General features: G+C 43.3%; 4 protein-coding genes across 15 annotated transcripts; 1 reads left to right on the top strand and 3 right to left on the bottom strand.

Moving 5' to 3' along the window:
- Window positions 1–1,240: 1,240 nt before the first annotated feature.
- On the bottom strand, window positions 1,241–6,332 carry LOC6544206. The gene is made up of 9 exons (XM_001971863.3): window positions 5,652–6,332; window positions 3,987–4,084; window positions 3,230–3,589; window positions 2,956–3,172; window positions 2,675–2,892; window positions 2,480–2,613; window positions 2,271–2,425; window positions 1,968–2,209; window positions 1,241–1,906 (listed from the first exon to the last, which is right to left on the bottom strand). The coding sequence occupies exons 2-9, from the start codon at window positions 4,062–4,064 to the stop codon at window positions 1,496–1,498; spliced, it is 1,815 nt and encodes a 604-aa protein (XP_001971899.2). The 5' UTR covers window positions 4,065–4,084; window positions 5,652–6,332; the 3' UTR covers window positions 1,241–1,495.
- Window positions 6,333–7,372: 1,040 nt separating this feature from the next.
- LOC6544205 lies at window positions 7,373–21,173 on the bottom strand. Of its 12 annotated transcripts, none has more exons than XM_026976782.1 (5): window positions 21,088–21,173; window positions 9,369–10,078; window positions 8,913–9,312; window positions 8,407–8,638; window positions 7,373–8,345 (listed from the first exon to the last, which is right to left on the bottom strand). In XM_026976782.1, the coding sequence occupies exons 2-5, from the start codon at window positions 9,748–9,750 to the stop codon at window positions 8,181–8,183; spliced, it is 1,179 nt and encodes a 392-aa protein (XP_026832583.1). In that variant the 5' UTR covers window positions 9,751–10,078; window positions 21,088–21,173; the 3' UTR covers window positions 7,373–8,180. The 12 variants fall into 12 exon arrangements, with proteins under 12 accessions (XP_026832583.1, XP_001971898.1, XP_026832582.1 ...); XM_001971862.3 differs by lacking the exon at window positions 21,088–21,173 and adding an exon at window positions 20,726–20,998; XM_026976781.1 differs by lacking the exon at window positions 21,088–21,173 and adding an exon at window positions 13,182–13,398.
- An 853-nt stretch (window positions 21,174–22,026) lies between these two features.
- LOC6544005 (protein LLP homolog) lies at window positions 22,027–22,913 on the top strand. Its single transcript, XM_001971861.3, has 2 exons — window positions 22,027–22,347; window positions 22,507–22,913. The coding sequence occupies exons 1-2, from the start codon at window positions 22,162–22,164 to the stop codon at window positions 22,759–22,761; spliced, it is 441 nt and encodes a 146-aa protein (XP_001971897.1). The 5' UTR covers window positions 22,027–22,161; the 3' UTR covers window positions 22,762–22,913.
- A 17-nt stretch (window positions 22,914–22,930) lies between these two features.
- Window positions 22,931–24,679, bottom strand: LOC6544004 (syntaxin-17). The gene is made up of 3 exons (XM_001971860.3): window positions 24,227–24,679; window positions 23,925–24,171; window positions 22,931–23,862 (listed from the first exon to the last, which is right to left on the bottom strand). The coding sequence occupies exons 1-3, from the start codon at window positions 24,293–24,295 to the stop codon at window positions 23,273–23,275; spliced, it is 906 nt and encodes a 301-aa protein (XP_001971896.3). The 5' UTR covers window positions 24,296–24,679; the 3' UTR covers window positions 22,931–23,272.
- Window positions 24,680–24,889: the final 210 nt, after the last annotated feature.

Raw genomic sequence — 24,889 nt, 5'->3', positions numbered from 1 at the left:
ACTTTGCTCAAGGTCGTCGTCGAAAAGTAGTTAGCCGCAGATCTACGTGCTCAAGATGGCCTAGAAAAGGTGGAGAAATCACCTAAAAACCCACTGGGCGGGGTCGTTATGCAAAGAAATAACAGCCGCGTGTCGAGGCATTTTAAAATTTTTAGAGTGCCACTTCCACCTTATGATTCAATTAGTGTGTTTTGCCCACTCGCTTCTTAAACTGTCATTAATCTTAAATGAGCAAAAAAAAAAAACACTGTCGATTGTATGCAAAACTTTGTGTGAAAAAAGCTGCCATTCTGTGCATAAGTGCAATGTGATATCATAAACATATTTGGATTGTTTTTGTGTGCGGATTCTTTTGTTTGTTTTCGCATAGCCACATAAATTAATTAGCCGTTGACTCTGGCCAATTCCGTGTTAATTTTAACACCCAAGAACAGGCGAAGAGTGTTTGCCGAAATAATAATAGAGGCGAAATGACTGGGCCATCGAAAATTGCACAATTAGCAGTGTATTTTTGCGGCTGCTGCTAATGCAGCAGTTGTTGCAGTTGCGATTGGGCAATATTAAAAGTCCTCAACCATATTAACACATTTTGGGCAATGTTTTGCGGCGTGCCGCAGTCGAAAATTTGTGTCAAACCCAACATCTTTGAGCCACAACAACGGAAAAGCATGCGGCTGGGCGCACGACCGACTAAAAAAAGCAGTCAAAACACATAAATCTCCATGGCTCTCGATGACAAGCACTCGAAAACACCGAATTTGGACGTGTCAATGGCTGAGGACAAAGCCGGTCCCATGAGGAAGTGCCACAGGTGTCACCAGTCACCTTCGACTTCCTTATGCCTGCCACATGGGGCGGCATAAACATGAGCGGTAACTCAAAAAACCTGCCTCCAAAGGCACCCCACTAATTTGGCGCTTAACAAATTGAAGCATTATTCAGTGGCAAGCCCAATGGCAGGCCACCATTTCCTAAACTCTCAGTTTATAATAGTTTTGGATGGAGCCTGTAGCTAGGCAACGTTTCAAGTTGAATGAAAAAAGAACGTGAATGTAAAATTCGATTTGAAATACTTCAGTTACTTACATATATTTTTAAATTGGAAAAGCTGTATAAAAATATACACCAAGCGCGTAGAACACTTTAAAATGTCATGTCATTCAAAAATATGTATTTTACAAATAATTCTCAAATATATATCTTTACGGGTATTGAGTGTCAAGCAAACGCAATTTTCCTTCAAAACATCTCAATCAAATATTTTATTTATTAGGAAACCCAGATTTTAAAAGGTCCATAATTTTTAGAAATCGCAGGAGATCTTCTCCATTCCACCCACGATCGGTTGGCAAAATCAAGACTTAAAACTAGCACTCAAAACCTAAAGAAAAGACTACAGCAAACTTAGCTCTAACTAAAACAGAATTTCGTGGGCCATAAGCTATATACACAATGTGCTCAGAACAAGGCCAAAAGTTGGCCAATTTGGGTTTCATCAATCGATTTGTCCTTTATGTGCAATATAGGAATCGTACAGTGAGGACTCCTTGCGACGTTTTAGTCTCGAACAGGCAATGAAAAGAGTTACTGTTAGTATGCATAATACCGCTGAACAGCCAGCGGTCAGTGCCGAAAATGTGGTGGTCTTCAAACATGTTTGATGTGGTGACAAGGGTTTCGTCTGTCGATGGGCATACACATCATCTCCATCAGTTTCGCCCTCTTGCAGAACACGCAGGGACTGGAAAAGGTTGACATTTTCGGATAGCGAATTGGCTGGTGGGTTCTCTGTGGTCAGTCCCTCGCCATCGGCTGATAATGGAGGAATCGAGAGGTTTGTGGCTGTCCTGTTGGAGGTATCGCGCTTGGTCACAGCTTTCAGATTCCTCCAGTGGCATGGTTGGCTCTAAGGAATAAAATATATAGTTATGACATAATGCTACCGATTAGTATGAGATGAAACTCACTGGACACCGTCCATGGCACATCCGCACATCGCACTCGATATAGAGCGCCGGGGATCCAGTGAACCGGAAGGTCTTCATGTACGCATACACCTGGGTCTCGTACACTCCAGAATCCGACCAGGAGCCCCTGAAGCGTGAGATGAGCTTGTCATCCACCGGACAGCCGTGCTGATCGATGAGCTGTATCCGCTTGTTGGCGCCATTGTGGGCATAACAATCGTTGACCACTATGTCGAAGCCGTCTGCGTATCGCCATATTGTCATTAATAGATTAGTTCAGAAAGTATGGCTCAATCCATTTACCATATTTGCTCCTCATATAGATGATCAAGGTCAGGGGATCGCCCACACGCACTGGACCTGTTACCCTGGGACCTCCAATGCCATAACCATTTTGGATCTCCATATAGCACTCGGGGGGACTTAGAGTGAAGACCACGGGATTGCCAGTAGCCACTCTGTGGGATATACACTATTAGTAACTAAATCTGTAGCTCATTTCTTATACGTACTCCACATCCAGGAAGGGAAAGGTCACGGTTTTCCAGAAATCATAGCCATACTCGCAGGTGACCTTAAAGTGTTCATCGTACTCTTCTTCAATCAAGGGGTTATATTGAACTGTTACCGTGTTCCACATAAAGTTCTATAAGAAAGCGAAATTTTTTTCAAGCATTGTAATGAAATCTATTATCAATCATACGCACCGTCGGATTCTTGCGATTTTCCTCTTGCAGAGAATTTTTGCCCAAAGTGCCACAGCGATTCAACTGGATGTAGAACTCGTAGTAGTCCCTGCCGGACCCATTGATGTACATGCAATCCGGATCATAGGCATACCCAGCGGAATACAGTAATCCGCTGAAGGAGCCATTGAATCCAATTCGTATTTTCATATAGTCATCCTGACACTCCGCTTCGATATCTGTTTAGTCAATTGGATTACCATAAGAACGTAATGCTTAAGTTAGGAAATAGAGATTCTTACGTTGAACTCTGGTTCCATTGTGTTGATGCTGATGTCCTGCATACTCCTGATCCCAGTACTCCTCCTGCCACTTGCTGTTCTCATAGGGCACCGCATGATAGCCACCGCTACCAGTTGGGGCACCACTTGAATCCACTCCCGTAGCTCCATAATCCAAATGCACAGGATGCCCAATTCTATGGGGTATGTAGCCGGAGGAGTCGGGCACGTGATCGGGCTGTTTTATAACCACTTCTTAATAAAAATTTCCGAAAAATATTCAATAAGAACTTACAACTTCATGCTGCAGCTTGTTGCGCTCCACTGCATTGCTGCTGCGATTGCGCACATCCTTGGGAAATTTCTTGGGTCCTGCCAATCCTGCTCTCTTCGACAACTTCGAAGGCTGTGTAGTGGGTCCAGAAATATACGATTTGGAGGAGATCCCAACCAATTCACGTTGCGCCTCAGCTCCAGTGGCCAAGGGACGAGTACCGGAAGTGCTTCTAGTGGAAGGCGTGGTTGTCTGAATGCGACCTTTGAAAATTCGCAGTGGTGGCACTAGAGTGGGTGGTGCAGAGGTGGTGGTGGCCACTCCTGCAGTCTTGCTGACCACTGAGTAGTCCGTGCTCTGTTCCAATCCACTGATGTGCTGCTGCAAAACAATGAAAAAGAAGCATTTTGAAAATGTGCGTGCGGCGCGTGGGGCGTATACGCAATGCCATAAATCACTCGCTTAAGTTTGTGTCTCAAGTCTTTGGCTTTATGAGCCCTGCGAAAAAGGAAAAGTGCTGCATCAGCAGCAATGGCAACAAAGCCACATTATTTTGGCCAGACAAAGCTTCTTCCGCTCGCGGTCGATACGCAATCTGCATTAGAGCAGAGCATATCCGTTAGACGGGCTGGGCGATTGGCCAACGATTGGCAACGGTTCATGTGGCCTAATCAGGAAGTTCATGCTAAGAACTGTTAAATAGATTAGATTTCCTATCAACCACTACTTGGGCAATGCTCTTCGTTGGCCAATCAGTCGGAGGTGAAAGGTTCCTTACCTGCAACTCCATGAGCAGCATCAGCAGAACAATCGACTGTAGAAGCCACGTTCGCTTGGGCAATCTGCACATCTTCATGTCCGTCACCCGACTGGCAGCTGCAAAGATGAAAATGGAGTCCCATAGGGGACCATTCAATATGGTATCGGAATGTGAATCGGTATCATAACTATCGTCATGCTTGAGGCTGCCACAAGCTGACCTTGCTAGTGGTCACTCAAGTGTTGTCTGCCGGTGGTTACACCAAATGCGTGCTGGCCGGAAGGAAGTTTGTGCTTCATAAATTAATTGTGGCCAATGTGCACGGGTAGTAGATCTCGGATCTTCGTGATTGCAGAACGGGGAGATGAGATGCCCTTAACTTGATTTATGGCGGATCATAAAGATAGAGGCTATTATTCTATGGCTGCTTCCTTGCAAAACTGTCTTAGTTTACTTACTGGCCATGGGATACGGATTTGGACTGATATTTACTATGTTTTTAATATCCCGTGTTATTCCTTTTAGTTTATAGACAATTACAATAATATGATTTTAAGATATATATATCTTTATATCTTTCTTTTTAGTGATTACTTATTTTAAGCCTTTATTTTTCCATCAAATAGATGGGACTACCTGCAAATCTTTAAGTCATTTCTCATTCCAGCTATCAACCATAATGTCACTTCCGTTGGACTCGTCAGCTTGTTGATTCTATCCCCTTCAATGTCATTGAAGCTTGGCCAGAACAATAACAACTTCGGATACATCATCTTCTAACTCCGTTTGTCTGGCGTTAAGGTCAAAGCCATAAAACTGTCACCCGTTGCGATGGTTTAATTATGGCCCACGCAGAACGCACCTGTCTAAGATTTTAGTCTGCGCTTAAACTTGGATTACAATTTAATGAACGACGTGCTCCGCCCCCCAAAAACTCCCCTCACTCACCAAAATGCTTGGCTGCCTTTTCGGTTAGCTGTAAAAACGCACGCCGTTTGCTTAATTGTTGTTATAATTACTTCAACTTCTTGTAGGTGTTTGTTTCATGTTTGTTTATTGTTTTTTTTCTGGCTTGTTGTTGGCCACTGTTGTGCAATAGTTGCTGCTGTTATTGCCGCTTCTTCGTTTTGTTGGGTTTTTGGTTTCGGTTTTTGGCTTTCATTATTTGCCAGTCTTGTTGCTGTTGTTCTTCTGCTTTTGCTCCTACACTTGGCTTTTATAATTATAGTTAATCGCATTTAACTGACCTTGAGCCGTTTTCCTCTGCCTGCATTAATTGCAAATACCTAACGGTTCCAAACGCGTTAATGGCGGGTGGCTAAGCCGGTTTAGGCCATTGCTAGTTCTTCCTGGCAGATAATATAGATTTAACAGGGTCCTTGTATGACTTTAGGTAACTATACTTTTCAAAACATGACTTTATCGTTTCTCTTATACCAAATCCTGGGGTTTTTTACTTACAACATATTTCAATGATGTAAAATTACACACAACTTCATTCTTGTTTCGAGAAAACCTCACTATTACCCATTTAAGAAAAGATTTCCTTTGTTGGCTATAAATATTATGATTCTTAAATAATCCTTTAAGGGATTTATTGAAGATCTGTTGAAAGTCATAGCAGTCTATATTTTTAGGAAAAGCCTTTATTAAATTCCCAACCATCCCTGCAGAAAAACTTACCTCTTTTGTTAAAACTCCTTAGGTTTTAGATCGCTTAACCTCCCAGTTCCAAATCAGTTTAATCACTGACCTGCTCAACGTATTTCGGATTTTCCAACGCGATTTCTCACACCCACAAACACGATTCACGGGTCACAGTTCACAGCTCGGCACGCACTTTGACCAACTGACACCGAACAACTTGGCCCATTTCAGGGTGCTTAGCAAATCCTCGCGACGTTGGCCATAAAAGTTGACGATCCGGATCCGATGTTGGTCTCAAAACGCTACAAAACGGTTCGGTTTATTTTTTTATTTTCGGGGTTTTGTCTTGGTCTCACTTTCGATAATGGTTTTGGATATTGCGCGATCTTTGGCTGGCAGCTTTTGTCGGGTTTTCTCGGCTACGTCATTTGGGCCGCTTTACATATTGCACGTATGCTGTTCAAAAGGCTTGTTGGTTTTCCGTTTTTTGGAAGCCCGAAAAATCACTCAAGTGCAACTTGCCAAATAGAATCAGCCGCCAAGTGGGGGAGTTGGGCGAGTATGTAAGTGGATGGATGGATGTGTGTTCGCAGATTGCCCAATCTTACATAATAGTCCGAACGGAGTTCCGACCACCGTTGCCGGCTGAATTTCTGAGTCTTATAACTTTTGCGGACGCAGACGCTGGTTTGCAGCTCTTCGCGATGCGAGCAGGTGTGAAGCGAAGCGCGGCTGGTGCGGATCTTTATAAAGAGTACCTCCATCCATCCACACATCCAGCCATCCAATAGGCTACACCGAGGAAAATCTAGTTGATGGAGACCAGTCTCCAGCAGTAAGATGTAGCACAGATCCTTGTATCCTCTGGCATTCTAGTAAAGCCCTAAATGGTTCAGTATAAGTACTTTGCATATTGTAATAATACTTATTGGATATGGATTCTAATAAATGTGGTTGCAAAGCTTTTGACCTCTTTGTGGGTTGTTTAAAGATACATGCAGGACTGGGTGCTCTTGTTTACAAGATTTTTTCTCTGTGTAAAAGAGCACAGCCAACCAACCGCATTCTCGTGGCTCTCAGGGCTCCCCACCTGCAGCAGGTTGTGAAAGAATCTCTTGGAGCCCACCTGAGATGATTCCATTTGCTGATTTACTTTCGTTGTGATTCGCCGTTAGAGCCGCTTTGCATCGCGGAAGTCGTCGGAAAACGAGGAGTCGGAGGAGCTGCTGCTGCTGGGTAACCCCTTGCCCCTTACCCCTTACCCCTTACCCCTTACCTTTTGGCCAAGGTCAACGGCACCTAACTGTCGAGTGCGGTGTGCGGATCAGGCTCGTTTAATTGCCACCGTTTGCCAAGCGTGTCTGCGTTAAAATACTAATCACTAATTAGTTACTTGGCACTTTAGGCGTTGTGAAAGGCTCGTCCGCCTCCCGACCACTTGACCCTGGGACAACTGCTTCTCCATGGACAATGGCCGAAACCCACATCCACATCCACGCAAGGGCAGCCCTTGTCCATCGAGCGTGACAACACGCTCCCTAGATCCGCGCAGTTGACCTGCATTGCAAAAGATCTTCAGTCCACTGCATCGTATTAGGATCAATGAAGAAAACCTGGCTTTACATGCTTATCATTTATTCAAGCTTTCACTAAGAAGTCTCTGCTGGCATTGTGGTTTCACTCGTACAAACCAGCGATTTATCGCAATTCCCATTAAAGTCCGCATGGTTCTTAAAGTTTAGCAGATTTATTTTTATTGTGATTTTTTCCTTCTGTTATATATATGTTTTTTTATTTTTTAACCCCTTCTCACACATTGTTGTTTCATACATACGCACGGGCATTTCCAACATAATCAGGCATACAATAGAACATTGGATCTGGTGCCAGGGGTTTAATACAATACATCCTACATGTCGGTAAGCATACACTTTACACACAGAAATTCATACAAACTCAACTCAATCGATATTCAGAGACCGATCACACAAATAAACATAAACTTTTGCAAAACATACCATGAAGTAATCGAGTGTGTGTGTTTTGATTGTTAAATAAATAAAATAGTTTTCTTAGCTACATTAACAAAATCGTTTCTGTTGCTTATTTTATACATGTTTTTTTTCATTTTTCATGTGTGTGTTTTCTTATGGATTTTTTTGCATAATCATTTTGAAAATTTTATTGCATTTGATTTTTTTTTGGTATTTTTCATATAAGTTTTGAAATTGAAACGGCAAACGTTAAAACCTACGCATTTACACAGATATTAAAATTTTTTTGTGGCTTTTGTTTTTCGTTTTTACACAAGTAATTGTTAAGTTTAGTTAATTAAACATATGCGTTTCTGTAGCTGCTAGATTTTTGATATTTTTGTGTCATTTTTCTTTCGCGGATTTTCTCGCTTCATCTGGGGATTAGGTTAAAATACTAATTAAAATCGCGTCGCCTGATTGCATGATTGTAATGCTCCTCCTTCGGCTCTTCGGGCGCTGGAGGCGTGGTGGTGGTGGTGGTGTTGGTGTTGGTGTTGGGTGGCTGTGGGTGGATGTGGGTGGTGCGCGCCTAGTAGCAGCACTTGCTGCGGTTGTTGTTGGCGCCGCTGACCAGCTTGCAGTGCTGCATCTCCGAGCGGCGCGGGCGGTTGGCCTTGGCCTGGAAGTCGCGCACCTTGTTGGCCCGCTTGATGGCACTGCGGCAGAGCTGCTGGTGCTGCTTCTTGTTGTTGCTCTAAGGATTGGGTTTGATTAGATCAGCGCTTTGCACACTCGCCACTAAATAGAGTCCTTACCTTCTGGCTCTGACGAGCCAGTGTCTGCTGCTTCAACTGGGCGGCCGCATGGCGATCGAAGCGAGCGTTGGGGGCACGCTGCTCCTGGAGAGGCTGGCGCTGATCCTGCGGCTCAGCCTCCGGCTCGGGCTCCTCCCGCTGCTGCGCCACCTCCGCCGACACCCCGAGATCAAGATTAACAAAACTTTCGGTTCCCTCCTGGGTGGACCTAATACTACGATAAACGGACATGCTGCAAAGCGATGAGAGAGGCCACAAGTTAGTTGGGGGTCAATAAATCCAAATGGCTAACTAGTATTTTGCGTGCGTTTCGGCTGCAAATTGCAAATTGCGGTGGTTGGTGGAACGGAGGGAGGTTGGGGTGGGTCGGGCATGGGCATGGGAGACTCGTATTGTGTACTATAAAGATCACCAACCTTGGATGCTCAATCAATAGATTCTCAAATGGTGATGTTTCCATATTGATTGGCCCAATCGAGGTGAAGCATGGTGGCGGTGTTACGTACCAGGACTCCTCCATCAGCACGTTAGCACCCAGGCCGTGATCCTGACCCTGACCCTGGCCCTGGTCGCTGCCGCTCGGCGAGGCCACGTACAGCGACTGGGTCAGCGTTTCAGGATCGCCGGAGCCCAGGGCGGGCACACTTCTGGGCGGGCTGAGGGTGCTGATGCTCAGCGGCCGGGTGACGCGCGAGCGTTGCAGATAGTTGCGCTGCTGCTGCGGCCGCGGCCCACTGTACAGGGAATACGAGTTGACGCCCTGCCGGCGGCGGCAGCTGAACGCTGTGCCAGTGGCAACAGTTACCAATGGGGAGGAGGCGGTGGTGCCGCCACGCGGCTGCGACACCTCCACCACGGCGAGCTCCTCCTCGGAGTCGCTGCGCGGCAGGGAGGAGTCCTCCTCGTCTGCAAAGGGAATACATCGTTAGTAAGGTTAGTAATTGGTGGACTTGTCAACTCACCGTCCTTCTCCACAATGTACCATTCGTCCTCGTCGAAGTCCTCGTCGACGATCTCGCCCGAGGGCGTCAGCAATTTGGTGATCGCTGGCTGTTGCTTCCGCTGATGCTGCTGCTGCTGCTGCTGGTTGGTCCGCTGCTGCTTGCCACGCCTGTTCTTGCCCCGCTTGCCGTTGGAGGCGCGCACCGCCCCCCGACTGCTGCCCGCTACCGAGGGCGTCGAGGAGGTGACCTCAATTACATCGCCAGCCGCGGGATCGCTGGTCGGGCCGGGAGTCGAGCTTGAGTTCGAAGCGTTGGGTTGGTTCTGGGCGGGCTTGGCTTCTTGGCTAATGGTATCGGATGTCGCTGATCCAAAGAGATACGAGGCGAGGCTGCTTAACATTATACGGGGTTAATGCGGCTGATCCGGCGGTAAGGTGCGCTGGCTCTTATTTTTTATATACTCGTATTGCTTCTTGGTTGCGGGGGTGCTGAGATCAAAGTTGCGCTTTTCCACTCGGATTTATGTGGGCCTAGTTTCACAGTTAGAGAGACGATTTGTGGGAGATTGCTTATGTTGCTGTTGGTTTTGTTCCTTGGATTTGCTTGAACGTTGCTCAGTCTTTTATTTAATTCTTTTTGTATTTGTTTCTGTTTCTGTTACTTGTTTGTACGCTGTGTTCTTCTCTTGTCTTGTCTTGTTCTGTTTCTTTTTCCTCGTAGCGTAGAAGCTGCAAGTGGAATGAAAAGAGAGAGTGGGGAAAATACGTCAGAAATGAGCTTAGCAAATTGTGTGCACATTGCGTAATCGCCAACCCCTTGGAAAAGCCCCCCTATTTCCCAGTAAGCCGCTTGCTTGCGTGGGCGCACGCGGTTCAATGGGGCGGCTACTTGTTTTCATTTAATTGCCCATACACTGCTAAGTGATGAGCAGCAGGATTTTTTCGAGTGCACACCTCGAGTGCTTGAGTATCAAAGCATTTTGAAAAATTCCAAGACACAATAATGGTGGGAAAAGTTAAGTTATTTCAGAAATTTTAGAAGAACTAAGGTCTTGCGAATTTGGTTTGCATAAGAATTCAATTAACTTTATTCAGTATCAAATTGCAAAGAAAATTTAATTATGATCATTTCTCATATAGTTATTTATTTTATTTTAATCAGGACAATATACTTTATACTGACAAATACTTTTCAGAGTATTCAATGTTCGTCACTCAAACTATCCTTGCTAACAATTAATTGAATTGCCTTTCGTTGAAATTCACTTAGTTTACTTTATTTATACGGATGTGCGAATCCGAATATCAACTCAAAAAACACAAAAGAGAAGTTGCCCACACAAGGATGGCAATTATTTTTTATTGCATCACTTCCATGCTATATTATAAATATATAGCTCCAGCGAAATCAATGCAAATGACCATTCAAATTCGATTGCGAAAGTGAAATTTTCTCTACGCAAATTAACCGAACGCGCCAATTACGTGTGATTACATTAATCAGATTTTTCTTCTGTAGCACTGTGCTGACAACTGTATAATAGACTGGCCAGTGAAATAAAGTATCGCTGCACTGGCCATTAAGTTTTCCAGTTGATAGGCACCCCTCTCCACCCATCCCACCTCACACCGCCCCCAATTCCAACTGATTCCATTTGGAATGGTGTGCATGCGCCGAGCTTATGATCGAGGCAATTATATATAGCACACACACAGCAGTTGAGCTGCATATATGCAATTTGAATCGGGCTCACGTCATGACAATAGAAAAATCTGTACCCAAACTATGCCCGCAATTATCTCTCTAAAAGATGAAATGAACTAAATCGGTGGGTGCACACGGAAAAATATATATTCCGTATTTGATGCAATGGAAACACTAGAAACTGCAAGGCAATAGAGCTAAGTTACTCTAATAAAGTGGATATACTGCGAAAATTGAAATTGTAAAGAAGGTGTAATAACATTTTCCCCAGTGCATTTGGCTGATTATCGCATCGTCATAAAGATGTCAGCAGCTCGACTGGCATATTTCTGTCGATCAAACTGCGCACGGAAAACGGAAAACTCAAGCAAATGAAAATGGAAATGGATCTGCAGCCAAAGCTGCTGCTGAAGCTGGACTTGCAGAGACAATTGCCGGTGCAATTTGCAATTTGACCGCAAAGCAAAAACGTGAAAAGCCACAGAAACTAACAAAGTGAAATCTCCGGCAGCAGAGACACAAAAGCGTACGAAAATGGGTTTGATGAGGCAGTCCAAGTCGAAATGTCAGCGAAAGTTTGACAATCAAATTTGATGGGGGGGCCATTGACTTGGACAGCTCAAATAAATTCTGCTAATCGCCTGGCAATGGTAATTATCTAGGCAGAGAGGGCTGCCTCTTCGATGGGTTTCAGGAAAAAAATATTCATTTAGCAAACTCAACTTGACCTCAAAATGCCAGGCCATATTTTCACACATGCAGAAGAATGCACATCTAACCGAAAATAGAGGGAAAATGTTTTGCATTCGAAATGCAATTGCGTTGCACAACCGCGTTTGCCGTGCAGGCATTTTATTAATAAACACGTACGTATGGGGGACGAGGGCTCGAGGGTTCTTACTTTTATGGCCGACAGCTTACAGCACCCTTGATAACCCGTAGGATTGATTGGTCATGGACCCCAATACGCATATACTCTATTTCGCTTGAGCTGCAGTAAGCGCAATTTCACTTTTGTCACATCTGCAGCCAAATACTTGCGACCTTCGGATGTTCAGATACAATAATATATTTTGTCTTCATTATATATTCTAGTCAGGGTGCATCGCTAGATACCAGATATCATCGCGCTTATTTTAGCTCAGAATTTTGTTGATTTTTCTTTGGCACTGACCTTGATCGCTAATTGGTTATATAAGTCTACGGAAATCGTTATCCACACCATGTTCTGCCATTATTTGCTATCGAACCAGCAAGCCGGAATATGTTTGGCTGTTTATCAGCCCCGAATAACAACAGAGAATTCGCCAACTCATTTTGAGGACCGATAAGCCGCACCCCAGACGAATTCGCCAGACAGCGTCAACTATGCTAATAATTTGTATTTGTATACTATTATACCATTGCCTACTATATAGTCTGGGCCTTACTATAACGCAGAGTCTGGCGTGTGTGGCAAACGAGGCAGCAGTCGAAAGTTCAGGCTTTGTTCAATTGATTGTTCTATATAGTTTCGAGATAGTGGTGACTCTACCAGGAGGGGGCTTTCAAGTGGGGCTGGGCTAATGAACTTGAACTAATTTAGTAGATCTGACAGTTGCTGCACAGCAGTTGAGCACAGAGTGGAACAAGTGCTGAGCAGGGCTTTCACGGAACTGGAATATCTGGACCATTAAGTCCAAACATCTCTACCGAATTTATTTATACCTCGACAAGTATTTCAAACAAAGAGCCGTGTGTAAAGCTCTCTGCTTGAGTACAAACCAATAGCCAATCTATATAGATACGTTCGGAATGATATCAACATATATGTGGGCATATATTCATATCAGTCAAATCGTATCTGATTAGCTTTAAGCTCTCACCCAGTCAAAGTGCAAAAGTGCCTTTGTTTTTAGAGACTTTCGTGTTATTGTTTGTTACTTGTTTTCGCTTTCTGATTTTTTTTTGGAAAACAAAAACAAAGTGGGGTATGGAATTTGTCTCTTTTATGGCATAATGCGGAATTATGCAAGCTAGCCAAATGACGTCAGTGGCGACCTTGGCAGTGCCTGAGTGACGGAATTCTGCCAATTACAGGCACTAATTGGTCGAAGAATCGGAAATAGATAGCTGCGATCTGCTCACCTTATGGATGCGAAAAACGGATGTATTCAACTGCACAAGGAAAACACTCACGTAAATTCACTAAAACCACGTAGAGGCCACAAAATCGGATATTGTAAGCGGGATATATGTATATATATATGGATATGGATGCGGATGCCACTGCAGACGGTACAGCCTAGTCGACACTCGATTGCCAACTGAATCGACGGAAGCGCATTTGAATTTCAAAAGCGGGCGCAAGAACAAAAGCTACAGTATTCTCATTCGCGAGTATCTGTATCTGCGAGTACCTGTATCTGAAGCCGAGTGTGTGCGTACCTTTTTGCTTGTATTTTTTTCCGCTGCAGTTTGTACTCGTTTATTATTTTGGCTGGGTATCTCACACTTCTCTTGTTTCTTTGTATTTACCTAATCTCTTCTGGGATTTTCACTTTTCTTTTTCTGCTGCACTCGATTATCCGGTGCTGCTGCTGTTGCGTCTGCTTTCAAATATCAAAGGCGAATGCCAGGCAGCGATCGCTGTAAACGCTGGAAAAGTATCTGAGTATCTCTCGGTTTTTTCACCAAGAGAGCGACGGAGAGAGCGCAACTCGCGAGCGTTTCTAAGCCCATAATTATGTATTTTTTAAAACGCAATAAGCCAACAAAGCCAGAGCCAAAATTATGCTCCAACCAGCTGAGCAGCGCTAAAAAACAGCGAGAGACCTGCGATCATACGTGCTGTTCGTGATTTTTGTTTACCAACAAAGCGATCGCGGCTCTCCGTCTTCAAATACAAACTATGTACGAGTATATAGCGTGTAGTATCCGCTCTCCGATCAGCTGCTCTGACGTTTGCGCACTGACACACTTTCCCGCCCCCGACCCGCTCCCCCTGCCGCCGCCCACCAACCGTATCTGTATCTGCTAGATACTTTTCTATCGGCAGACCAAGTGGCTCTTCGCTGCCAACTGGCCACGGGCCGCCCGAGTGACTAAGCTTCGGCAAGAAGGGGGTGATGGAAAAAAATGAATACACGTCAACAAATCATGGGATTTGTGAAATATGGACTCAAAACCTACTTGAGGTAGTTACGCCATTACTTTTCCTATCACCAAATCTAACTTTTTCTGGATTTAATTTGATTTAATATTGAATACATTTTACGGGTTGGTAAAAGATTTAGTTTTACTAGCTAATGGTGGATTAGAACCCTCTAAATATGAACTTTTAGATGATATTTTTGCCATAACTTGGCTAAAAATAGCCCCACTGTGCAAGGATCCTATTTTTTTTGCAGCTTATAACACAAATTAAAAAGCTGTATCAATAATTTGTTGATTTGAAAAAAAAATTTTTTTTCGATTTTTTCATTTTTTTTTATGATGTAACCATCATCAATTTTTGCAAAAAATGGCTAAATTTAAAAATGTTCAGATTTAAATACAAATCGATTGGGGGTGTTTCTACGAGCTCAAAAAGGTATTACATTCCATATTTAAACAATTTTTCGATTGTTTTTTGGGAAAATTACTAATAAGTGAAGGTGGAAGAGCACAACAAAGGAAATTTTTTCAAAAAAGGTATGAAATTGTCATTTAATAATCCCTAACCCCTTAATCTTGTCTAATCAAGCGTAAATAAGTTTACATGCCCATTATTTTGATAAGATATGGGTACCCTTATTTCTTCAAGTGCATGGGTGTGGGATACTCGCTTTGGCAGAGTAGTTGGCAGCTGGCAGCTCCAAAGTTCACGCAGAAATACAGTTTCTCTGCTTAATAATTTCAAATGTTTAATGCCGAGTCACGGCTGAAGCAAAAAGCAGCCAAGCAATAAGTTGTCGGACATTGGGAACGCATGAAAATGCTAATGAACGGCTGAGAACTATTTGCAAACTGTCATTCCCAGGCAAACGCAGAACACTCGAGGCATTCGAATAAGTTCAGACTCGATTTCGTTGCCAGTTTGCCAATCATCGCATTATGCAATTCGAAATCAATTCGGAAAGCAATCATCAAGTGTCGGCTACTGCCTCTTTGGATACAAAGAGCTATAAACGATAAATGAGCTCATTTAAAATAATCTTTTAAAGTCGGCTTCTGCTTGTGCAGATATAAAATATGCAGTACTCCATAGACAAAGCTTTAATATCTTTTTCACATTCTGGTATCTTATGGACCTATCAATAACAATAAATATTTAATAAGTTTGTACATTTTATTAAAATATTTTAATTGATTTTTCTTTTATATGGTATTGCGAATTTTATGGAATAATTTATATTGAGTTTGACGATTACCTCCGACCACAACTGCTGCTCACCCAAAAATTGATTCTCGTTCGCCACCCATTAAACAATTCTGTTTCGTTTTAGATAATGGGCAATAACACACAAGTGCATGTACTGATACATATTTCTGGCAAAAGCACAACCTCTCGGCCAGGTTCAAGGTTGTTGAGCCAATAGAGAAGCATTTTGTTGTGGCTTTCTATATATTTTTAGAAATTTTATCATGCAACAGCTGACGGCGACAAGGTGTAGCTTTCGTACAAGGAGAACTGCAACTACAAAAGTAGCAGAGCGACACACAGGTGCCAAAGCAGCAAAAAGATCGCCGGATATAGCCAAGTATATACTCGCATATATAGGGGGAATTTATGTACATATGTTTGTGGCCACTATGCCCACACAAAATCTTGTGATCTCTTCCCATTCCATGCCATTGGCCAACCCAAAGTTTTTATAATTAATCTTAGTCTGCACGCGTTTGGTTTATGCTCGAAAAAAATACCAATAAAAAAATTGGTAAAGAAAACAAATTTCCCCTCTTTTGGTTGGAGGTAAACAATATTGGCGTCATCGGGTGGACGCCAACGAAATAGAAAACAAAATAGAAAACTATTTGCGCGCGGCAGCACTTTAAACTCAAATAAACAAAGTTCAGATAGAAATGGTGCTTTATCTAATCGGGTAATGTTTATGCCAGCTATGCTGGCTGCCACATCTCCTGTCCCAAAATGATTACAACAAACGGCGGCGTTTACATGCAAACAAGCAGCAAACTGGAAAAGCGGCCAGCATCAAAGGCAGTGAAGTGAACCACGGCCCATCCCAAGTGAACTCGACTGTTCCGAGCACTTCTTTCTGGGTTATTGCGCACAAACTCCGCTCCAAATAGCCCCCCTTCTATAAGACCCCCTCTATAAGACCCCTCTATGGAGCACAGCTTGCAGATACTACGCAGTTCGGCACATCGTCATAATGTGAAGTCAAATGACGACGCCAACGCATCGACAGAAGCTAAATGCGACATCAAGTGAAGCAACTTTTCACTCGCTTTATGTTTTCATTTGGATGGACAAACACTTGTGAATATGGAATTGGAGAAGCTCTTGCCATGTAGTTGCCATGCACATTTCAGCTGCACTAAGTGGAATTTAGGGTGCATGGTAATGGATACCATATGCGGTGGCACAGTGTGCTCATGTGCTATTAGATGGCTTTATGATGTGCTGCGGCTACTGAAATGGCTGGTGTAGCTTTATCACCAAGCCGAATGAATAATAAGTCTATTTCAGTGACATCTACCAAGCCCAGTGGCAAAACGATCCCTTGATGTCAGAAAAGAGACACCTGCGAGGCTCCACTGTATCAAAGCGTTCGAGAATCGAGGTTCATTGTGTGGCGACTGCTTATCAAACGATCGATGATAAATGTGGGATTGCACATATATAATTTCAAGTTCGCGCACCTCGCTGCACTTCGACTGTTCATATTAATGGCATTTAGTTGAGCTTTTTATTATATTTGTATATATATAACTGGATGCTTTAAAACGCGTAATTTCAATTAGTACGTGAGACGCAGTTGTGCGCATTCCATGTGACTCTTCTTAGGCAAATCCGCTGGACACGGCGCATATTTTTTATCACTTTGTTTATCAATGGCAGTCCAGGTCCAGCTGTCGTATTAGGAATTCTGGGTCAGCGCCGTCCATGGTCCTCGAATACATACATAAAAGTATATACATATATTCTAAGCAATCAATCAATCTAATATTCCGCAAGTAAATCGATTTACGCGCCCTTCTGGCGGATTACATCAGGCGATCAACTCGGAAATGAGCCTAGTCATTATGATATGAAATAATATGACTTAAAGTCGCAATGAAATAATATAGCTTCTAGCACGTGCGCAGTTATAATAAGAATGTACCCCACCGGCATAAACTTGGTATGAAATTATAGATATAGAAAGTCTAGAAGGAATACGGCTTTTACGCTTTGAAAATCATTTATATTTGCGTACTACTAAATATATTGTAGCATACTTTCAGACAGCTTTGAGATTGGTACAGCATAGTTTTGAAAAATCGATTCTCTTGCGAAGGGTGATTCCCTTTAAAGTAACCTAATGCAGATTAATCGGCTTCTTTGTACCCTTTAGCAGCCTATTCACCCATATCTCCCTACCCCATAATCAAATTAATATTTAACACCATTCCCCAGCGGCGGGCATAAATATAGCACTCAAATTGCCACAATTGTGTTAGAACGACGTCAATTAAAAGGGAGATTTATAGTCAAATGTAAATCGACCGCCCCGCCCGCTGCAGCCACCACCCACTGGGCTTGAAATAGTTTTCCGACCGCAGTTTGTTACTGTAACTGGTACTGTTACTGGCTTTTCCCCTACTTTCGCTGCAGGACTTTTCCCGAGAGAACACCTCGCTCTCTCACTGCTCTCAGCCCTATTTGTTTACAAACAAATTTGTTTGACCTGCGCAGTCGGAGGGCATTTTCCCCGATGATGATTACCTAGCAACCTTCACGACAGGCCCCATTGAATGTTTTGGTGCTCTCTCTTGCTGCAGTTATGTGTGTATATATATAGGGAATGCCACCATCCTATGTACATATATATGTGTATACAAAGTAAAGACTTCCGCATTTAGGGAAATGTAGGCCCAGAACGACTTTTTCGCAGCCTCCCGTTCCGCAGCCGTTTTGGGGGTCACCTTTGCTATTTTTGGGTTTGCAGAGGGTGCCCAGCTGGGTGGAGAGTCCGCCCCACATGTTTTCCCCCCTTTGGAAGCGGCTAAGCTGCAAATCGATGAAAGGCCCATAGCTGCAAATCAGCGCCAGTGGAAAATGAACACGTCAGCAACCCCCAAATGGAAAACGGGGAAGGGATTTGGGTGGAACTGCGCAGTGTGCAGTGTTACTGGGCCTACCACCTGGAACCAGCCCGTACACCACCCCGAATCCTCTACCCTATGGAACTCACATGCAGCTGCGTTTATTTTTGAGAATTATGACATAATTTTTGACATTTAGATGCGCAGTCAAAGGAGGCACGGGGCGAAAGACTTACATAACTCGAAAATACTAAACAACTTGAACTTGACTCTGGTCTTTGTTTGGAGTCGGTTTTTTCTCGTTCGTGTCCTGAGTAAACAGGTTTTGCCCACACCTACAGCAGTTTCACTTTCTTCACGGCCATAAATCAGGACCTGCGAGGAACCAAAATACAGTAACCCAAAACCGAGACAAGAACATCAAGTGCTCATTGTTTGGACTTTTGTTTGGGTATCTTTCGGATGCACATGCCTAACTACAGTTACGGCAAGTCGGCTGACTAACTTTCTAATTATAGTCGGGCATTATCGGTCTGCAGGGAGGGCAGGGTAGGGTCCGTCCGCAATGCGTGCCATTTTGGGATTAGCCACCAACCAGCTGCCTTCCATTTGCTACCTGATAGTTGGCACTGGGTTTTCGTATCTGAACCCGGCGGGCTGAGTTGAGGAGAACCCCAGGGACTGTCTCACAAACTGCCGCGTCAGTACCTCTGCTCTAATTAAGCCCGCTAATGCCGTCTAACGATGACTTAATTGCCTTCATTCCCTACTCAGTCGGCTTTGGCGAGTGAAAAGCGCCTTAAAGGCGGTCAGCGCCTTAAAAGGCCAAGACTAGTTCCAAAATAGCTCACTAAGGAATTGGCACTGCTACAGAGAGATAAATAATCACCGAATTGGGTCGATGCTATGGAAGAAATACTTTCCCTATTGCTTACTCCACAGTAATTTTCAACTGCAGAAACTCAATAAACAATAACTTTTGAAACAATATCAATTGCTTCTGTTGAGAGAGACATGTACTTTTTCTTCCAGTGCATCAGTTGGACTTGCTGTGACTACGGTTACCCTTTTGGCCAATTAAGGCGACCAGATTTGTTGGCCACGATCGCATCGAGGCATCCAACTGACTTTATCTGCCAGATACACATTTGGCTGAGTTCGCTTAGCTGCAGCATCATCAGCTGTTCGCTGTTTATGTTGTTGTCTGTGGCTTTTGTTTTTCAATTTTTCTTTCATTGCCACAGACAAACAACTGGCCAGACTTGATTTATCATCCCGGACTATTCTACCCATTCGTTTTGGGCCCCTACTCCCTTCTTCCTACCCCTCCGTTTCAATCCAGCACCTTCGGTTCTTCAGAGGTTTTTTTTAGCTCTTCAGCTCGAAAAATGGACAATGGACAATGGCAACTGCAAGACCTGTTCTGCACATTTGCCGCATGATTCACTTGGGTTTTTGGGCCTGCTTTTGTGGTTGGAGCGGAGTGGCAAGGTTTCTCCTCAAAGTGCTCCCTATTTTCGTTTGCTTTTCAGATGCATCTCAACATCTGAGCAAATGTTGGCAGGCATCCAGGCGGTTTATTTTGGCCACAGCAGTTGAGGAAATAATTGCAAGGCTAATTAAGATGTTAATCAGCGAAACATTCATTGCACTTGCCATCGCCAGTTGACACTCCATGAACACACAATGATTGCACAAAAAAATTTAACTCGATCGGGGGGCAAAGTGCAGCAGCTATATACATAAGTCTGAACACTGAGAGAAAGGATTCTACAAACGAAATCAGAATTTCTCAATGTTTTATACTGGCTTGCAATTCTACATATTCATCAAATTATTGTAAGCCAACTTCATACAACATATATATTCCAATAAGCTCCACATGAGTAACATTTGAATTGGATTATTCCAGTGACTTATTCCTTCTCAATTTGCCCACATTTTTTTGCAGTGCACACAGCTGGGAAATGCTAGTGATCTGAGATGTGGCACGGCTCTGATAACGATCGCTACAAATGCTGAAAACGTGATGCAAGTCAAATTTATGGCTATTAGATGCCCAGAATGGAAATCCCCTTAACAAGAAACTCGGCCGATTTGCACCCAAATACAATTGGGGGAAAACTGTGTGTGTGTGAGTACATGTGGAGAAGGAAAACTGTTGGCCTGACTGAAAGCCAAGGAAAACTCACACAGTCGCAAAAGTGTGAACTCTTTGAATGCGAAGGTGCAATCAGAATTTTTTCCTGCTTTTTCGTATGTATCGCTTGGCTGCACTTGAGATGTGTGTACATGTAAATCAGCTTGCAGCAGAACTTTTAAGAAACATATCTGAGCATGTGTTGGTGCGCGTGTGAGTGTGAGTGTGAATGTCCTTTCCTTGGAGAAGGACTTCCGCTTAAATTTCTTCCTGCTTTTTTGGGGGTTAAAACTGCACTTACTTGCTGCCCGGAGTTTATTGATCGATCGGTGTCGGAATCTCCCCGTATTCACTGCAATAATTTGCACCAGCAAGGCTTTTTCGCACAGTTTTCGAAATGTTTTTTAATTTCCGTGCTTATGGTTTGTGCTGGTTACTTCCGTTTTTGCTTAACTGAGGGGGTGAGAAGTGCGGAGAAGAGCAGAGCTACAGGAACTCCGTGACGTATGCTAGCAACAACGACTGACGAGCGAATGATGGCAGAAGGTCTACAAACTGGCCAACAAAGCTGGTTGCCCCCATATGTGTGTGCCTCTAATGTGCGCTGGTGTTGATGCGCTGCCCGTGTATTGGTGGCTCTACAGCTGAGCCCGACACACTTACCCTGTTTCTGCCTCTCCGCATCGCCTTCCGCTGCTGCGCATGTGCAAGAGAGGCACCTCGGATACTCTATCCAAATCTAAAGTAACCCAGCTATGTCACTGAAGTCGACATATTGTAAGTGCTTATGCTGTTTATACTAACATTTTTATGTGCTTACTCTTTGTAAAAACATTTAATACAAATAATGCATTTCTAATAGACGTCAAATAAGACGTTAATATAAATATTATAAATACATATTGCCTTAGCTATTAGAGTAAACGGTGTCGTTACCCAAAGAAAAAATTCAAATTTTATAAAACTGAGTTTACGAAAACGAGAGCGTATGGAGAGCGTACAAATTTTGTTAGAGTAGAGCATTTCATAACCACCATAATATTTATTTTATTACTTTTCGTATTTGGCAAGCCTCTCATTTTCTCTTCAGCAGCTGATTTTGTTTGTATACAAAAGTCATATTGCATTCTGAGAGCAGGAAGAAAATGGGAGAGGAGAGTGAATAAATGGTAAGTAAATAAAGAGTGGAATAAGGGAAGGGAAAGATGAGCAAACGAATAAGGAAAAAGTCACAAAAGCTTTATTTGTGGTTTTAAGACAAGTAATTACTAATATGCATAAAAGAAAATAGCCTATGATTTAGAATGTTTTGATAATTTTGTAGCCCATATTAATTGTTAATATTTCAAGATATAAAAAAACTTCATAATTTGAAATTAATTCGTATTATATTTGTATACACATATGTAGTTTTTACATATAAACATATATTTTTATACACACATTTAAAAATAAGCGCTTTTATTTTCCTTGCCTTTGAAACTAAAGCCGCATTCTAAAGCCATTTTAAAATTAGACTCGAACAATTCAAAACTTGGCGGCTAAATTACTTAAAATAAGCCCTGGTCGATTATTTTACTCGAGCTATCGATAAGAGTCGGCCGGAAAAAATCGAACGAATATCGGTCTTCGTTCCAGCTCTAACAAGAACACACGTGTTTACGTTTTTAGCAGATTGAACGCAATTTCTTTACTTTTACGACTTTTTCGGGCCTTACTTAATAACCGACAACTAAAATGGGGAGAAACAATCGGTCCAGAAAACGCCGCGATGAAATGAATAAGATAAAGAAGGCGCGATACGAAGCCAAGGAGTTAATTCGACTTAAGAAAACTCTGGGACTCCTAGATGCCGATGGAAATGAGATCATGAAGGAAATAAGCGATGTGGTCGAAATAAAGACCGCCAAGGAGCTAAAAAGGGTGAGTTCTGTGATATAAATGCATACCTACCTACAAATATACTTCATTTTACCTTATCCTGGTATTAAATATTTAATATTGTATTAAAAACAGGCTTAGCTTATTCCGATACTACCTTTTTGAATCCTTATTAAAAACCCAATTTCAATCCAACACCAGGAGGCCAAATCCAAGGAGGAGCAGGAACTAATCTACGAGCACCAGGAAAGTCTGGAGAAGGGGGAGAAAGTGAAGGTGACCAACGAAAAAACGGGCGTGGATCACATATTTAACAGCAAAACCCTCAAGGATCAGTACGGCAATTATCCTGCGTGGTTCAAGAAGAAGAAGACCGCCAAGCGTCTAAGGAAGAAGCAGCACTCGCAGAAAAAGAACTTCAAACAGGCCTGGACCACGGTTAATGTTCCCCTTTAAATCCGGGGCTGGTTTACCCATCTGGTATCTTATCGTAGTTTATAAGTCCTCGCTTAGTTTAGGAGATTTTGTAGGCTTTTTCTACAAAGATGTTATATCTAAGAGTTTGTTTTGCATATTAAAGCCTTAACAAGTTCTCAAAAACCCAGAAATAGTGTGAGCGTGGAAATTGAATAGTTATATCCATAACTTTTTAAAGCTACGAGTTATTATTGCATTTTAAAGCCTTAAAATCTACACACAGTTGCGGTGTCATGTGAACAACAAGTATCCAACGCTTAAACTATACACAAAGTGGAGTTACATTATGCTTTAGCTCTACTGCACGTGGAAAATCACAAAATGGGAAAATTCAACTAAAATCGGTGTCAAATCTCTACTGAACGGAACAATAGCTGCGCACACTGCAAATCACTCCGGTGGTGGCTGCCTCCAAGCGTCGTGTATTCGCCGACCAGATGTGCGTGGTGGCCAGAGCCGTGGATGCGGATCGGGCACTTACTCCTGCGGGTCATTCTGGCTTCTCTTTAAGCTCCAGTCTCTCCGTGGACTCGCTATCGGGCTCCGCCTGCTCCTCCTCGACGTTGCCGTGCATTACATTGGGATTGGCCTTCAGCACGGAGCCACCGGTGAAGCCCAGTATGCCACATCCCACCGCCGCCAATCCTCCAGCTTTCATACCCGCCACCAGTCCAATAGGTCCACCCACACAGGTGCCCAGAAGAGCTCCAACTACGGGGTACATGGCCTTCTTATAGGTTAGCGCCCGGCGCAGATTCAGCTCGCCTTGCTGGACGTTCTCCAGAGCTTCCTCAGCATTGTCCGCTATCTTCTCCACCGCCACAGATTGCTCTGAAGTCAGTTGACGCATTCCCTGGAACATTCCGTGCAGATCGTAGATCTCCTGTTGCAGGTTCTCCATCTGATCCAGGCAGGATTGTCTCTGGGCCAGTTGGTGTTCCTCCAGCTGGAAGTTGAGTTGCAGCTGGGGCATGTGCCGGTGTGCGGGTAAGCAGTTCATATCCACCTCCTGTGGCTGATTGTCCAGGTCGTCGTCGCACTGGGAACTCAAAGTGGAGGTAGGAGATTTAAGCTGGAGCTCTAAAATTATAGTATGTAGTTATATTAGATCCGAAGTGATTAAGAAGGCACTTCCAACTCACCCGCAAATTCCTTCATGCCAGCGAAGGCAGTATCCCTGCCAGGTTTCATTAGGTCATCAAAGCGTTCCAGATCCTCCTCCCGCACCTTTTCCCGTAGTGCGTCCATTTCCAGGAGAAGATTCTTGATCTGTTTGATGACTCTTAGAGCATTGAGTTCCTCTTTTTTTATTTTTTGCCAGTCGCCCAGTGCCAGACTTTTCTCTATATTGCTACGGTGGTTTTTTAGGAGGCTCAGATGGTGGGGAACCTATGAGTGCAAAGGAATTAATTTCGTACTTCAGAAGATATGGTAAATAACCTACTGCCACATCCTGAAACCTTTGGATGGAGACCTCCGCCTGTTTGAGTGGCAGTTTCTCATCGCGCGTCATCGTGAACTGAAGACTTTGAGCTCGCACCGCCTTGATTTTTAATCAGTTTTAATTGTGGTAAAAGTGAAATCGGGGGGATCAGTTTCTATAACACCCCCCACCCCTTTTTTTCCAATGGACCTTGCTTAACAGATTCCCCTGGTTTTTCTGCGCAGTTTTTGCTTTGTTTTGCCAGTGACGTCACGGCGTGTCTTTCGGGATGTTTGCAGTGAGTAATACGATGTTGTTGTTAATGAAACTACGGTGACATGGTTCCAATCATGCTGGCTTGTCCCCTATATTTCTACTGATAATATTTCTATTGTGCAGTCCAATTATTTGTTTGTTATTGGTGATAGGGATGGCACAAAGCTCGATACTACCGATTATTGCGCAGCCTAGCCCACACTCGATATTATTCCTACAATTATCGATTGTCCCCGCTATCTGAGAGGTGGGAGTCCCCGCTTAAAGGTCAGCTTACTGCCGAGGTCATAGAAATAGTAGTCTGCTCACAATTGTTGCAGTTTAAAAATATAATAACAAACTTGTATGTTGCGCGTTAAGACTTACTCTATATGAAAAATGATTTTGTACCTGTATTGCAGTAATTTA

The sequence above is a fragment of the Drosophila erecta genome, unplaced genomic scaffold (genome assembly GCF_003286155.1).
Source record: "Drosophila erecta strain 14021-0224.00,06,07 unplaced genomic scaffold, DereRS2 tig00000021-arrow-pilon, whole genome shotgun sequence".
Taxonomy (NCBI): domain Eukaryota; kingdom Metazoa; phylum Arthropoda; class Insecta; order Diptera; family Drosophilidae; genus Drosophila; species Drosophila erecta.
Note: the sequence above shows the minus strand (reverse complement) of the source record. Positions and strands in the feature narration are given on the sequence as shown.

Bases quoted from the DNA above. Each gene is read 5' to 3' on its own strand.
- LOC6544004 (XM_001971860.3), bottom strand. From the start codon at position 24,295: ATGACGCGCGATGAGAAACTGCCACTCAAACAGGCGGAGGTCTCCATC. The intron at 24,172-24,226 runs GTAGGTTATTTA...TTGCACTCATAG, and splicing joins AAAGGTTTCAGGATGTGGCA to GTTCCCCACCATCTGAGCCT. The intron at 23,863-23,924 runs GTGAGTTGGAAG...CTATAATTTTAG, and splicing joins TGGCATGAAGGAATTTGCGG to AGCTCCAGCTTAAATCTCCT.
- LOC6544205 (XM_026976780.1), bottom strand. From the start codon at position 9,750: ATGTTAAGCAGCCTCGCCTCGTATCTCTTTGGATCAGCGACATCCGAT. The intron at 9,313-9,368 runs GTGAGTTGACAA...TTCCCTTTGCAG, and splicing joins GTACATTGTGGAGAAGGACG to ACGAGGAGGACTCCTCCCTG. The intron at 8,639-8,822 runs GTTGGTGATCTT...ATCGCTTTGCAG, and splicing joins CTATTGATTGAGCATCCAAG to CATGTCCGTTTATCGTAGTA.
- LOC6544206 (XM_001971863.3), bottom strand. From the start codon at position 4,064: ATGAAGATGTGCAGATTGCCCAAGCGAACGTGGCTTCTACAGTCGATT. The intron at 3,590-3,986 runs GTAAGGAACCTT...ATTGTTTTGCAG, and splicing joins TGCTGCTCATGGAGTTGCAG to CAGCACATCAGTGGATTGGA. The intron at 3,173-3,229 runs GTAAGTTCTTAT...GTTATAAAACAG, and splicing joins ACAAGCTGCAGCATGAAGTT to CCCGATCACGTGCCCGACTC.
- LOC6544005 (XM_001971861.3), top strand. From the start codon at position 22,162: ATGGGGAGAAACAATCGGTCCAGAAAACGCCGCGATGAAATGAATAAG. The intron at 22,348-22,506 runs GTGAGTTCTGTG...ATCCAACACCAG, and splicing joins CCGCCAAGGAGCTAAAAAGG to GAGGCCAAATCCAAGGAGGA.